The sequence below is a fragment of the Pantherophis guttatus genome, chromosome 7 (genome assembly GCF_059756535.1).
Source record: "Pantherophis guttatus breed Tessera chromosome 7, ASM5975653v1, whole genome shotgun sequence".
Taxonomy (NCBI): domain Eukaryota; kingdom Metazoa; phylum Chordata; class Lepidosauria; order Squamata; family Colubridae; genus Pantherophis; species Pantherophis guttatus.
In genome coordinates this window covers 78493630-78508386 of record NC_142069.1, presented here as the reverse complement: position 1 = coordinate 78508386, position 14757 = coordinate 78493630, and the positions used below count along the sequence as shown (strand labels likewise).

Below are 14757 nucleotides of genomic sequence, written 5' to 3'. Positions count from 1 at the left end.
TAGTCCATGAGAAAGTGGTTTATTAATAGAAATGCTTTGAGTTCTCTGTTTGAAAAATACGTATGTTTTTATCATTAATGTACAAATAAATCGAAAAGCTTTAAATGATTTCTACAAATATAATTTTAAATATGATATGGATTTTAAGATACGTTTAAATATATATCTAGGATTAAAACTATCAAGAATCTTTTGGATTTTTCAATTTATTTCCATTTTCAACCATTTTGTTGAATTTTCAATTTCATCTTTGCCATCTTATTTAAATAATGGATTGAAAATCTTGCTGGGATTTATTCTGGGCCTTAATATCATATTGGTGATTTTATTTGTCTCGTATCACCTTCATCTTCTTTTGTGAGTACTGTATATGATTTCAGATCTTGCATATTTTTCCTTGGCATGAACAAATAGTAAAATTCTCTGGATCTGCATCTTTCTTGGTCTACCTTTCCTTTACCATATCAAAATGCTTCAGCAATGCAGAGTAGAAATTTGAAGTCTGATCTGTTAGCATATCATTGGGTGTGTCTATCCTACTGAACTGCTTCAGTACAGTATTTCATGAGCAATGACTTTGCAATTAATATCCACCAGGATGTCTTGTTCTATAACCAAAGATACAGAATACAGATAGTCCTCAACTTATAACCACAATGGAGCCCAAAATTTCTGTTGCTAAGTGAGACAGTTGTTAAGGAATTTTGCCTCATTTTACGACCCTTCTTGTCATACTTGTTAAGTGAATCCCTGCAGTTCAGTTAACAACACAGTTGACTTTGCTTGTCAGAAGGTTGGAAAAAGAGATCACATGACCCCCGAGATACTGCAACTGTCATAAATATGAGTCAGGTGCCAAGCATCTCGATTTTTATCACGCATTCATGGGGATGCTGCAATAGTCTTAAGTGTGAAAAATGGTCATAAGTCTTTTTTTTTTTTGAATAACTTCAAACGGTCACTAAATGAACTGTTGTAAGTCGAGATCTCCCTCTGCAAGATAATAAAGTTGGAAGGGATTTGGGAGGTCTTCTAGTTCAACCCCCTGCCAATTTGTCTGGAATCATATAGGCCGTGATGGCGAACCTATGGCATGCGTGCCACCTGTGGCATGCGGACCCATATCTGTGGGCATGCGACTATTGCACTAGCTCAGCTCCAGCGTGCATGTGTGCGCCAGCCAGATGATTTTCGGGCCTTCTGGGTTCACTGGAAGTCGGGAAATAGGCCTCTAGGGGAGGGGAGGCTGTGTTCACCCTCCCTAGTCTCCTAGAAAGCCTCTGGAGCCTGGGGAGGGCAAAAAATGAGCCTTCCGGTCCCACTGGAAGTCAGGAAACGGGCCGTTTCCGGCCTCTGGATGGCCTCTGGGGTGATGGGGAAGGCTGTTTTCACCCTCCCCAGGCGCCAAGAAAGCCTCTGGAGCCTGGGGAGGGTGAAAAATGGGCCTACCGGGCCCATCAGGCCATTGCGTGCCAAAAGCGGGGGTCGTACGAGGATGTGCGGGAAACATTGAATTATGGGTGTGGGCACGCGCAACCCCCGCTTTTGGCATGTGACGGCAAAAAGATTAGCCATCACTGATATAGGGACTTCTTCTTTTTGTGCCATATCCGTCATCGGACATCGGCGATTATGTTGGCAATCCTATTTTTATCAGCAGCCGCTTCATAGTATGAAGGTTGGAATGGGCAAGAAATTTCTGATGAATCTTAGCTATTGGGTTTTTAGGTTCGATCAACAAAAGCTGTATTTCAAGGCAGAAATAAGTACGAGGAGTCAAAAAAGTGACTCTTAGATTGTTTATTGTGCAAGTTAAACTTCAAGATTAAGCTTTTTTTTTTTTTTATCCTGCTGAAGCTCTGGAGTGATTAGTCAGCTTTATGTTAATTTGGAAGCTAAGCAGACATTTGTATGTATCAGCAGATCTCCGAGTGCAATTTTATGTAGTGGAAGAAACACGTACACATTGCGGCGCTGATTCCGCTGCAGTTTTCTGAGACGTAATTGTTGTTTCAATTAGTCTCTCACCATTTCTCAAGAATGAAACTGTTGGAATGGATTCTTGGGGCAGAGGGTTTACAGTTCATGTCCACGGAAAAATATTCAAGAAAGTGCCAGTTGTGCCCAGGCTTTGCCATAGCTGATGCCATTCAGAGAAATCAAAGGGGCTCTATCTGAAAAGTCACTTGTCCCGTAGTTTTCGGACTAGCCAAATTTAGCTGCTGGAACTGTAAGATCTCATCAAGAGCTCTGCTATTCTGATACAACATGACTTTGACATTTGTTTTCCAATTTTAACATTAAATGTATAGTTGCCTTTAATATTTTATTGGTGTTAGCTGTCACCAGGATTTTATAAGGCCATGTTTGGCAGGATAAAAGAGACAGCAAATTGTATTTTTTAAAAGAGAGAGAGAGAGAGAGAGAGAGAGAGTGAGTGTCACGGTGGATAAAAATCAATGATTTTTTTAAAAAAATCAAAAAAATCAGATTTTTTTGATTTAAATCGGATTTTTTTTATTTAAATCGGATTTTTTTTATTTTTATCGAATTTATTTTAATAAAAAACTTTTGGGGTAAAAATCTATCGTAAGATAGTTTTCTATTTAAGATACATAAATAATTTAGTTTATTCAGCATGAAATGGAGCTTAGTTATGTAGCACAAGGCTGTATATTCTGCAACACTGGGACTATCAGTGAGTCAACAGTGGGTCAAAGGAGTAGCAGAGATGACAGTTGCTCTTTAAAAATTATGATTTAAATCGAGTTGATTTAAATCCAGCCTTTTTACTAGTGATTTAAATCATGATTTAAATTGTGATTTAAATCAACTCGATTTAAATCAAATCCACCCTGGAGAGAATGTGTTTCTTATTAAAATGTGTTTTGTTTTTTAATTTGCAGAATTTGAAGAACCAGGATTTACGGACGCTGGATTGAGACAAGGTGGCTTGAGATGTCTGGCTCCTATGAGGATTCTGTTGAGGTTTTTAGTGATAGCTTTTGGGAGGTAATTATAATTTCGTTTAAGTGTGTCTGAAACAGAATGTTGATTGGTGGGTTGTGTAAAACATTATGAGCTCAAAATGTTTTCAGTTTTTTGAACTTGACACAGGAACACAGCTCTTGTTGTTGCTAGTCACGAAGTCATGTCCGACCCATCGTGACCCCATGGACAACGTTCCTCCAGGCCTTCCTGTCCTCTACCATCCCCCAGAGTCCATTTAATCTCACGCCGACTGCTTCAGTGACTCCATCCAGTCACCTCGTTCTCTGTCATCCCCTTCTTCTTTTGCCCTCAGTCGTTCCCAGCATTAGGCTCTTCTCCAGTGAGTCCTTCCTTCTCATTAGGTGGCCAAAGTATTTGAGTTTCATCTTCAGGATCTGGCCTTCTAAAGAGCAGTCAGGGTTGATCTCCTCTAGGACTGACAGGTTTGATCGCCTTGCAGGCCAAGGGACTTGCAGGCCAAGGGACTCGCAGGAGTCTATAAGACAAATTCCATGATGGGGGTATGAAGCGTCGTATCTGGATCCGTTCCAGTCGGGTTTCAGGCCTGGGTACAGCACGGAAACGGCATTGGTCGCGTTGGTTGATGATCTCTGGAGGGCTCGGGACAGGGGCTGCTCCTCTGTCCTGGTCCTGTTAGATCTCTCAGCGGCTTTTGATACCATCGACCATGGTATCATGCTGCACCGGTTGGAAGAGTTGGGGGTGGGAGGCACCGTACTAAGATGGTTCTCCTCCTTTCTCTCCGACCAGTCGCAGTCTGTGTTGACGGGGGCAGAGGTCGACCCCGAGGCCCCTCATATGTGGGGTGCCGCAGGGATCGGTCCTCTCGCCCCTTTTGTTCAACATTTATGTAAAGCCGCTGGGCGAGATCATCCGTGGTTTTGGGGTGAAGTACCATCAGTACGCGGATGACACCCAGCTGTACATCTCCACCCCGGACCACCCCAACAATGCCCTTGAAGTGATGTCCCAGTGCCTGGAGGCCGTACGGATCTGGATGGGGAGGAACAGGCTCAGGCTCACCTAACCCTAACCCTAACCCATCCAAGACCGAGTGGCTGTGGTTTCCGACGTCCCGATATAGTCAGCTAGTGCCATCGCTGACTATTGGGGGCGAATCATTGGCCCCCACGGATAGGGCCCGCAACCTGGGTGTCCTCCTGGATTCACGGCTGTCGTTAGAAGAGCATGTGACGGCCGTGTCCGGGAGGATTTTTCATCAGGTTCGCCTGATCCGCCAGTTGCGTCCCTATCTAGATCGGGACTCCCTACACACAGTCACTCATGCCCTTGTTACTTCTCGTCTGGACTACTGCAACGCTCTCTACATGGGGCTCCCCTTGAGGTGCACTCGGAGGCTCCAACTGGCGCAGAGTGCGGCCGCGCGGGTGGTGATGGGAGCGACATGGAGTTCCCATGTGACACCTCTCCTGCGCGAGCTGCACTGGCTCCCGGTGGTCTTCCGAGTGCGCTTCAAGGTTCTGGTTATCACCTTTAAAGCGCTCCATGGCTTAGGACCTGGTTATTTACGGGACCGCCTGCTACCACAAATAGCCTCCCACCGGCCAGTACGCTCCCATAGAGAGGGGCTCCTCCGGGTGCCGTCGGCCAAACAATGTCGGCTGTCGGCCCCTAGGGGGAGAGCCTTCTCTGTGGGGGCACCTACGATTTGGAACGAGCTCCCCCCGGAGATACGAAGGATCCCGGATCTGCGCACCTTCCGCCGCGCGCTTAAGACTTTTCTATTTTATCAAGCTGGCCTGGCCTAAATCTTCCCCCTTTTTAAATGTGGAAATTTTAAATTTTTAAATTTTAAATTTTTAAATTTTAAATTCATCTTATTTATAGGGGTATGGGTAAGGCGTTTTAAATTGGGGAGCCATTTTAGATTTAATTCTGTTTTAAACGTATTTTAATTGTTTATATTGTATGTTTTTTAATTTTGGCTGTTCACCGCCCTGAGTCCTTCGGGAGAGGGGGCGGTATAAAAATCTAATAAATAAATAAATAAATAAATAAATGTGTCTTTTTATCAGAAACGTGATAAAAAAATTTAACTGGTGCTGCAGATAGTCCCTGACTTATGACCAATCGTTTAATGATTGCTTGAAATTAGAACTGCTTCAAAAAGTGTGTTTTACAGCTCAAGTAGAGTTGGGCTGCGAGTGAATGACCCAAAGTCACCCAGCCAGCTTTCATGCCTAAAGCAGGATGAGCCACAGTGGCGCAGTGGTTAGAGTGCAGTACTGCAGGCTGCTTCTGCTGCCTGCCGGCTGCCTGCAATTTGGCAGTTCAAATCTCACCAGGCTCAAGGTTGAGTCAGCCTTCCATCCTTCTGAGGTCAGTAAAATGAGGACCCAGATTGTTGGAGGCAATATGCTGACTCTGTAAACCGCTTAGAGAGGGCTGTAAAGCACTGTGAAGTGGTATATAAGTCTAATAAGTGATATTGCTATTTCAATTCACAAGTCTCCTGGGTTTCTAGCCTGATGCCTTCTTAACCCACTAGACCAAACTAACTAACATTGGATAGCATTTTAGATCAGAAATGGGCTTTATTTGACTGCAGTCAAAGCAGGCATTCAGATCATCAGAAACTGGTACTCAAGCCTACAAGTTTAGTTTTATTACTGGAAGTTCAGTAATGTATATTAAAGGAAATGCAGACAACTTGAGTCCAGCTTAAATGTGTTCAGTCGGTTTTCACCAATTTGGAAACTAGTTTTGACATTGCAAGATGTTTTGTAAACGTTTTGTCCTTTTTGACAGGTTGGAAATTACAAGCGGACAGTGAGGCGCATCGATGATGGATATAGACTTTGTGGTGATCTTATGAACTGTATTCATGAGCGTGCAAGAATAGAGAAGGTTTATGCTCAACAGTTAACCGAATGGGCAAAACGATGGAGACAACTTGTAGAAAAAGGTAAACATGATCATATTTACGCATATGTTTTGGACCTGTTTTGACTACAAAAATACTGGGGGTATTTTAAATTTTAAATAGTTTGTTTCTACTTTGGAACATTTCTAGAAAGGTTGAAAGACCACAAGAACATTTTCCTCTTAGATCAAAATGGCTAAATTTATGTTTTACAGACAAATAAAGGGAGACTAGAATAGATCTATTTCAAGCTATTTAGCTCTCATCAGCTAGCCATACCCTTCGAGGCTACTTGCATATTAGGTAGATGTTTTAACCTCTAAGCCACAGGCTCTCCTCCCTTTGTCGGCTATACCAGGGGAAATATTTTTTGCCAGGGCAACCTGGTCTACCCAATTATGTAGACTGTAGTTGTGTTGTTGATATTTGTCAGGTGTGAACAGCTAGATCCAAATGGGAAGAGTTCAAGTAGCTACTTTATTGCTTATTCATATTTTACAGGAATCTTCTCAGACTTGCAGTTTACACCCGGGCCAGACTAGATAAGGTTCAGTGGCATTCAAGGCAGGGGGTGTAGGGATCATCTGATATATAAAAAGAAAGATATAAAAAGAAATACTAGGACTTAGATTTGACTCAGAAGTGGAAAACCCATCCCAAAAGAAGGTACAGGCAAACCATTTTCATTTTCATTTCCATTTCCAAAAAATCTTCCTGGATACATCAGTGACATTTGCAGGGGTCAAGCTTCAGGAAACATAGTTAGAATTTTTATCAAATTATAAATTATATATTTTATTTATAAAATATTATAAAATTATAATTATAAATTATGAATCTCAAAGCTGATTTGTATGAAGGCTTTAAAAAAATTACCGTATTTTTCGGAGTATAAGATGCACTCCCCCCCCCCCCGCCCCAAAAGAGGGTGGAAATTTGAGTGGGACTTATACACCGAATGTAGCCCTGCCCACCCTTTGGCTTTTGCCTCCCAGCAATTTGCCTCCTTACAGCAAACAGCCTGTTTCAAGTTTCAGCTTCAGCACAACCTGATTAGCACAAGCAGCTGATTGTCGGTTGGATCGGCCTCCCGACCATCAGTTGTTTCAGGCTTCAGGGATTGCCATTGCCTATTGCCGCCTCCGCGCGCCCCATTTTCGGCTTCCACTGTTTGCTGCAAGGAGGCAAATTGCTGGGAGGCAGAAGCAGATTTTTTTATCCTTGTGCTAATCAGGCTGTGCTGAAAATGAAACTGAAACAGGCTGTTTGCTGCATATCATTTTGTACATTGTGCCAGTACTTCCCCACCCTTTTTCTGTCAAAAGAACAAAAACCTTAATCATTTGGCCATTCCCTTTCCTGTCCAAGTTAAGGTAATTTGGGGATAGTAAGAACAGTAACGTGTTTTTCTAATGTGTGTGTGTGTGCATTTTGCAGATAAATCATTTTTTCCATTGCATTCAGGGCCACAGTATGGGACCGTTGAAAGGGCTTGGCATGCATTTATGTCTGAAGCGGAAAAAGTAAGCGAATTACACCTAGAAGTAAAAAGTGCTCTAATGAACGAGGATTTCGAAAAGATAAAGAACTGGCAGAAGGACTCCTTTCACAAGCAAATGATAGGTGGATTTAAGGAAACTAAGGAAGCCGAAGACGGGTTTAGGAAGGCTCAGAAACCATGGGCTAAAAAACTAAAAGAAGTGAGTAATCTAAAACTGAGTTTCCCCAGTCACCTTAATCAACCGTCTCCTTGTTTTTCTGCTTTTTGGCTGCCTGGGTGGCCTCCAAGTATGGCTTGTTTGCTTTCTACTCAAACAAGTGGGGCTGAACTGATTCCAGTGTAGAAGCCGTTGGTCTGTTTTTTGACAGGAACTATTTATTTAAAGAAATAGCGAAACATCTTCTTCCTCAAAAAACCAGTCCAGCTGCCTTTTGAAGAAAAACAGACCTGGATGATTGAGAATCTCCATAGACAAAATATGGCATCCTACCATACAACGTACTAATAAAATCAGGATTAATAAACTGAGGAAGCTTTGAATGTATATGTTAATATAAAGTCAGTAATGCTACTTAGTCATTCTGTAGAAATTTTTCCTCTACAGCAGGGGTATCAAACGGCCTGCAGGGTGCTTAAATCTGGCCTGCGGGGACGCCCTGGAAGGTTCGGCCGGCAGTGCCTCTGCCAGCGAAAACAGAGCTCAGGAGGGCCCTCCCGAGCTCTATTTTCACTGGCAGAGGGTTGCAGGAGGCCGTCCCATCCGAAAAAAAGAGCTTGGGAGCCCATTTTCTCTGGCAGAGCAATTGGGCCACCACAGTGCCCTCAACACAAGTCATGTCAAGGTGGCCACGCCCACCCTGGCCACACTCACCCCGGCCCCATGAGGTCAAACGCAACCCTGATGCGGCCCTCAATGAAATTGAGTTTGACACCTCTGCTCTACAAAGTCTTCTTTAAGATACCAGTATAGCAAATCTGGGGGGGTGGGGGTGGAGAGAGGGTCTTGCACAGATTGCCTGAAAAAGCATTGCTTCCAAGTGAGAAAAAGTGATCTGAGTCAGGCAGAGATTCTGTTACCTCTAAATTTCCTTATAAACATCATTTTCTCAAGGCTGTGACTTTATGATCAAGAAGTTCTAAAACACTGTAATCGTTTTCAAGATACATTTCAGGGGTGGGATTCTACCGGTTCAGACCGGTTTGGGCAAACCGGTAGCTCCGAGAGTCAGCTGGGAGCGAACCGGTTCATTCCAATGATCAGGTTGGAATGGCCAACCCTGCGCTTTACTGACCTATATCTTCTCAGCTGATTTGCGCGGCAGAGCGGATTGCTGCGCCTCAGCTGTGTTACTCCCCAGCAGTAATGTGGAAGGTAAGTGTTTGTAAAATTGTGCATGCGCACACAGCACGCGATCACCAAACTGGCTGTTAAACTGGCAGGATCCCACCACTGATACATTTCTTCTAATTGTAACAGTATTAAACTTGAAACTTGCTATGGGTGGGGTGGTATTGTGATTTTGTTAAAATGCATCTTCCATAGGTGGAAGCTTCTAAGAAAGCACATCATACAGCATGCAAGGAAGAAAAAATTGCCATATCCAGAGAGGCTAACAGCAAAGCAGACCCAGCGCTGAATCCAGAACAACTAAAGAAATTGCAAGACAAAATTGATAAAAGTAAACAGGATGTGCTTAAGGTAAATCCTATGAATTCTTGAGAACATCACAATCATTGCTTCTAATGAAAACTGTATGTTACTTCTATCATGCTGAATTTGTAAGCCTTTTATAGTAAATGTGCCTAACCTTTGATTCATAAATAAAGATGAATGAATCCCAGGGAAAGAAAAAGGACCGTATTTTATTTATCTTAATGCTGTTGCCTGCTTTCCATAGCACTCACCTAACTCTTGTCCTGCTTGTGAGCTACATAGGACTAGCAACTTCCTGCTGACTTCCCTGTTGACTTTGCTTGTTGGAAGCCAGTCACCAGTCATGATCATATGAGGTTCTAACTTAACCTGCAATCCTCATTTAATGACAGCAATAGGAGTGACCAGGATTGCCATTGCTAAGTGATGCAGTTATGTGATGCCTCCCTTTATGACCGCAGAGCTTAAGTGATGGAAATTCCAGTCCCAACTGCTACTGCTGTTAAGGGAGGACTTGGATCTGTCATCTCAATTTTCTAACAGCCACAAGTCATTCTTTATTTCCAAATGACTTCAAATGGTCCCTCTCTAAAGGAAAGTTTCGTAAGAGAGAGAGAGAACAGCATGAATAACCAAAATGTCGTCGTCAAATTAGATAGCCATTGGGAAATTATATATTTGTGTTGATAACTTCATACCCTTAACTTTTAAAGACAAAAGAAAAGTATGAGAAGTCTCTTAAAGAGCTGGACAGCACTACCCCTCAGTATATGGAAAACATGGAGCAGGTTTTTGAACAGTGCCAGCAGTTTGAGGAAAAACGTCTGCGTTTCTTCCGAGAAATGTTGCTAGAAGTTCAGAAACATCTTGACTTGTCTACTGTTTCAAGGTAAGAATTAAAGTGCAGGGTGCTGCATGATAGAAGTAGCATTCTTTTTTTTTTTTTTTAGAAAAATGGGTTTAAAACACCAGTCCCGTCCCTGCCCCCCCAAATGCAGCTTCACATTTACAGTACTTGTCAAGAATGCACTGTATATTTGGAACCTGCTGTGCTTCTGGGCAGCACTTTGTTTTTAAAGCCCCAAAGTGTAGTTTTGCTGGATCATCTATCAAACTGCCTGGCTTCTAAAATGAGATCAGGGCCCCTGCTTAGCAGGAGTGGGCTTCAAAAATTTTAGCAAGGGGTTCTCTGCCCGGTTACTGGGTGGGTGTGGCCATGGTGGCCGTGGCCTAGTCGGCCTCCTGTACCATGGTGTGGGAGGGCGTTTTTGCCCTCCCTGGGCTCTGGAGGCGTTCCTTGAACCTCCGGGAGGACGAAAACGACCTCCCCAGGCTCCGGAGGCCCTCTGGAGGCCGGAAACAGACCCATTTCTGGCCTTCTCAAACTTCTGGTAGGCCTGTTTTTTTGCCCTTCCCGAGCTTCCGTGCGCATCCTGCACTTACCTGCATCCAAAACAGGCTGCGTGGGGACTCCTGAGAGGGGCAGGGAGGGGTGGGCGGAGCCAACCAGGAGCGGGATTTGGGGATTCTCTGAACTGCACAGAATCTTAGCAAGAGATTCTCGCAAACCCCTAGCAGCCCAGCCCTGCTGCTTAGGCACCCATTGAGAAAATCCATGTGATGGCACCGACACAGAATGTCCTTTCCCAGAATGTTCATTTGGTAAAACTGCCTGCTGACTTTATTTTGATGGGCCATCAAAACTTAAAACTTAAAGAGAATTTTAAACGCCTAGTTTTAGAGCTGCTATATATTAGTAATAGAATATTTGCAATGTACTGCTTACCTTTTTACTTTGTAAACATATTAAAATCAATATAAACATATTTTAAATACTACATTGCTGTACATTGCATATATAACATCAGATACCCTTTAGCCACACACAGACAATTGAGTTTTGAGAATCAGGGGTAGTGTATTCTATATATCTAATTTCTGTGAATGTCATTGTGAGGTCTACTATAAAGAGAAGTTCTGTTTAGCTTTCTATTTTGAATGTGCAAGATCAATTGAGGTCAGAAAGTAACTGAAAGCCAAGAATTGAAAAAGGGCTTCTGAACCAGATTCCTTTGGGTACCTCTCTTGTCGGTGGCTGTATAAATTTGCATAATCATATTGTCGATACTTATGAATGACCTGTGTGCTTTGGTAAACTTTAAAATGGTAAATTTGCTACATAAATTGAACCAATAATGTACTTTTTTCTGACACTTCCAACAACATCTTATTTGGATGTATTCTATTTTTGGCTTGGCATGTTTGTTCAATTTTTCTTTTCATATAAATTGAAGTTATTTGTTATTAGAAAAAACAGGGAGATTTCCTTATTCGTAGATATGAAATATTCTAAAATGACCCTTAGGCAAACTAAGGATTGCCTTGTTCTTCCAATTGGATCTGTAATGATTTGTGAAAATGCTCTTCTTGCAGCTATAAAAATATTTATCGTGAGATGGAGCAGAGCATTAAAGCAGCGGATGCTGTTGAAGATCTACGGTGGTTCAGAGCTAATCATGGACCAGGCATGTCTATGAACTGGCCCCAGTTTGAGGTAAAGGCTTTACTTGGCTTGTGGTCCTTCTTGCTATTGTTTGAAGCTTCTCTTGTAAAGCTTACAAGAGAAGAAATGTCTTTTTTTGGTTCTTAGAAGAATAGCATAGGTGTGCCTAGCTCCGTGAGGGCGAACCTATGGCATGTGTGCCACAGGTGGCATGCAGAGCCTTCTCTGCAGGGATGGTAGCTGTTGCCCCAGCCCAGTTCCACTGCGCATGCGCACACCTCCTGCCAGCCAGCCAGCTGCTCTTTGGGTCTCTGCTGTGAATGTGCAGGGGGTGGGGTGCACGCGGGGGACGTGCGCACGCATGCGTGGCAAGAACGGGGCGCTTGTGTGGGGAGGTGCAGGTTGGTGCAGGAGATTTTCCAGGCCCAAAACGGGGTGTGAGGGGGACTTGTGCCGCGCCCCCGCACCCCGTTTTGGCTTCCAGGTTGATGCAGGAGGCTTTCCATGCCCAAAGTGGGGCACAGGTGGGGGCGCATATGTATGGGGGCCTGGGTGCATTGCATTTTGGGGGTTCGTAAGCGTGCACGCTTACGAAAACGTTTTGGGCACTCGGCACCAAAAAATGGTACTCGGCATCAGTGGCCTAGCTGAAGGGAGAATATCCCAAAGGTGCTTTTTCAAGAGGCAACTGGACTTCCTTCTTTTTCTTTGAAGACGTTTTGCTTCTCATATAAGAAGTTTCTCAGAGCTGAAGAAATTTCTTGGATGAGAAGCGAAACGTCTTCAAAGAAAAACCAGAAAGTCCAGTTGCCTCTTGAAAAAGCACCTTTGGGACAGCCATGACCTGGATGACTGAGAATCTCCATAGACATGAAGGGAGAATACATATTCTTCCCCTATACCACAACTCCAGGAAGCAAAATAGGGAGATGGCTTTTAATTAAAGTGTTGGTAAATGTAATTTGATTGATCTTGAAAATATAAGAGAGCAGAGGTGGCGCAGTGGTTCGAGTGCAGTACTGCAGCTACTTCAGCTGACTGCTAGTTCAGCAGATCAGCGGATCAAATCTCACCGGCTCAAGGTTGACTCAGCCTTTCATCCTTCCGAGGTGGGTAAAATGAGGACCCAGATTGTTGGGGGCAATATGCTATTTAGTATACTGTCTTTGGTGTAAGCCACCCAGAGTCCTCGGAGAGTGGGTGGCATAGAAATATGAATAATAAATAAATAAATAATAAATAAGCAGGATTGGTTCTGGTCAGTTCTAGGATGGGAAACTTTTATGAAACTTCATGGTATAGGAATTTGGAAATTAAAAGAATATCACAGCAGGCGGGAGTGGAGACAGAATCATAGAATTGGAAAAGATCGCTGTGAGCAACGCAATTATGTGGTGTTGCATTTTATGACAGTGTTGCTTAGTGACAGCGATTCCTGTTCCTATTGGTGTCATAAGCAGAGGACTGCACACCTATAGTAGATTCAATGTACAGTAACATGCCCAGATTCTTTTTGGAATTGAGTTGTCTCAACAAATCTAAAATAACGTACATAAATGCATAAAATAAAATTTAGTCTTTTAGTTCCTGGGATTTAAAGTTGCCGTGAATGATACTTTATACGTACTATTTTAAATACTATAGGCATGTGTTTATTTTGGGGAGCAGAAAGTATCACCCAGGATATACAGAACAAGATATTTGTGTATATTTAAAGGTTTGTTTGTCTAATGCTGCTTTTGGGGGTGAGAAGATGGTCTTAAATTCTGGAGCATTTTGACAGATAAATATAGTGTTTTTCCTAGTGTAGTGTGCTTGGTGACATCAATAAAATTAGACTACAGCCTTAAACTATATGGATGTTATAGCAAAACTAAGAAATGATCTAGAATTTGATTGAGGAGGCACACTTGAGCAGAGGATGTTGGTAAAATAATCTGCAAAAGAAATTGGGTATAATGTTAATTGTTGGTTAATGATAAAATCCAGCATATAGCACTAATTTTTAATTCTAATTAGTAGGCATATGATACATCGTAAATAAATAAATGTATTTTATGTTTCATCTAATTGTGAAATATTAATATACTATTGCAGTTATTACAAGTGGGATAACATAGCTTTTAATAGCATGCGTTGTACTTTTTAATCTTTGCATTTTGCCTTTTATTTCAAATGTCACAAACAGCAAGCTTTTGTAAAAACAGATAAAAGTTTTAAAATGAGTTACAATAAAAACATCATTTTTCCTAACAATCATTTTATTTGCTTTTCATGCAACAAGGATGAAGTAAGTGTTAACTTTATGTAGAACAATATTTTAATTTTCTTATTTAAACTTCATAAATCTATCATCAAAACCCATTGCATCGTATTCCATTTTAGATATACTTTTCCAACTTCCTTCTGTTATGGTTTATTTCACGTACAGTTACTTAAGTTTAGATGCAGGCTTTCCAAGTCATAAGATTGGATTATGATTAAGGCATTAAGGACCAAAATCAGCTATGTGCCCCCTAAAGGAAACAGATGGGAACTAACTCTTCTGCCAGTATCCTTTGAAAAAGCTCTTTGAAGAAGAAGCTGTGATACAGGCATGTCAGGTCAAAGGATGTACAAATAAACATTGTATATGCCTAATCTTAAATTATACTAAACGCCAGAGATCATTTTGAACCTTGAGTCCTTGGTTCTGCTTATATGATTCAGTGCACACCAGGTGTTTTAAGAGAATACTATTTCTTTCATGTTTTGTATGGGAAAAATTGAAGTACAGGATGGGGGTTACGGTAATGAAAGGAATATAGAAAAGCGCATTGGGGCATACTAGTGCTTTCATTTGTTATTCTAAACTAGGGGTGTCAAACTCGATTTCTTCGAGGCCCGGATCAGCATTGTAGTTCCCCTCCGTGGGCTGGCCAGGGGGAGACAGGACGGCTGGCCTCCTGCAGCACTTTGCTGGCCAAAACAGGGGGGGGCATGTGCGACCGTGCCATGCCCTATTTTCGGCCTGGATGGTCTTCTGCAGCACTCTGCTGGCCAAAACAGGGCGCAGCATTGCGTACGCCCAATTTTGGCTGGCAAAATGCTACAGGAGGCCATGCAGACTGAAAACGGGTGCGACATGGCTGCGCACGGCCCCCCTGCACCCCAGTTTGCCGGCAAAGTGCTGCAGAAAGCCATCCAGGCCGAAAACAAGGCAC

General features: G+C 42.6%; 1 protein-coding gene across 2 annotated transcripts in view; it reads left to right on the top strand.

Annotated features, from left to right (window-relative positions):
• The window catches only part of PACSIN2 (protein kinase C and casein kinase substrate in neurons 2), a 43867-nt gene that overhangs the window by 16797 nt on the left and 12313 nt on the right, over positions 1–14757 (top strand). For both annotated transcript variants that reach the window (XM_034442043.3, XM_034442045.3), the window contains exons 2-7: positions 2907–3012; positions 5782–5938; positions 7361–7596; positions 8941–9096; positions 9765–9940; positions 11485–11605. In XM_034442043.3, the coding sequence (XP_034297934.1) occupies positions 2959–3012; positions 5782–5938; positions 7361–7596; positions 8941–9096; positions 9765–9940; positions 11485–11605 (900 nt within the window). In that variant the 5' untranslated portion in view covers positions 2907–2958. The remainder of the gene's footprint in view (positions 1–2906; positions 3013–5781; positions 5939–7360; positions 7597–8940; positions 9097–9764; positions 9941–11484; positions 11606–14757) is intronic.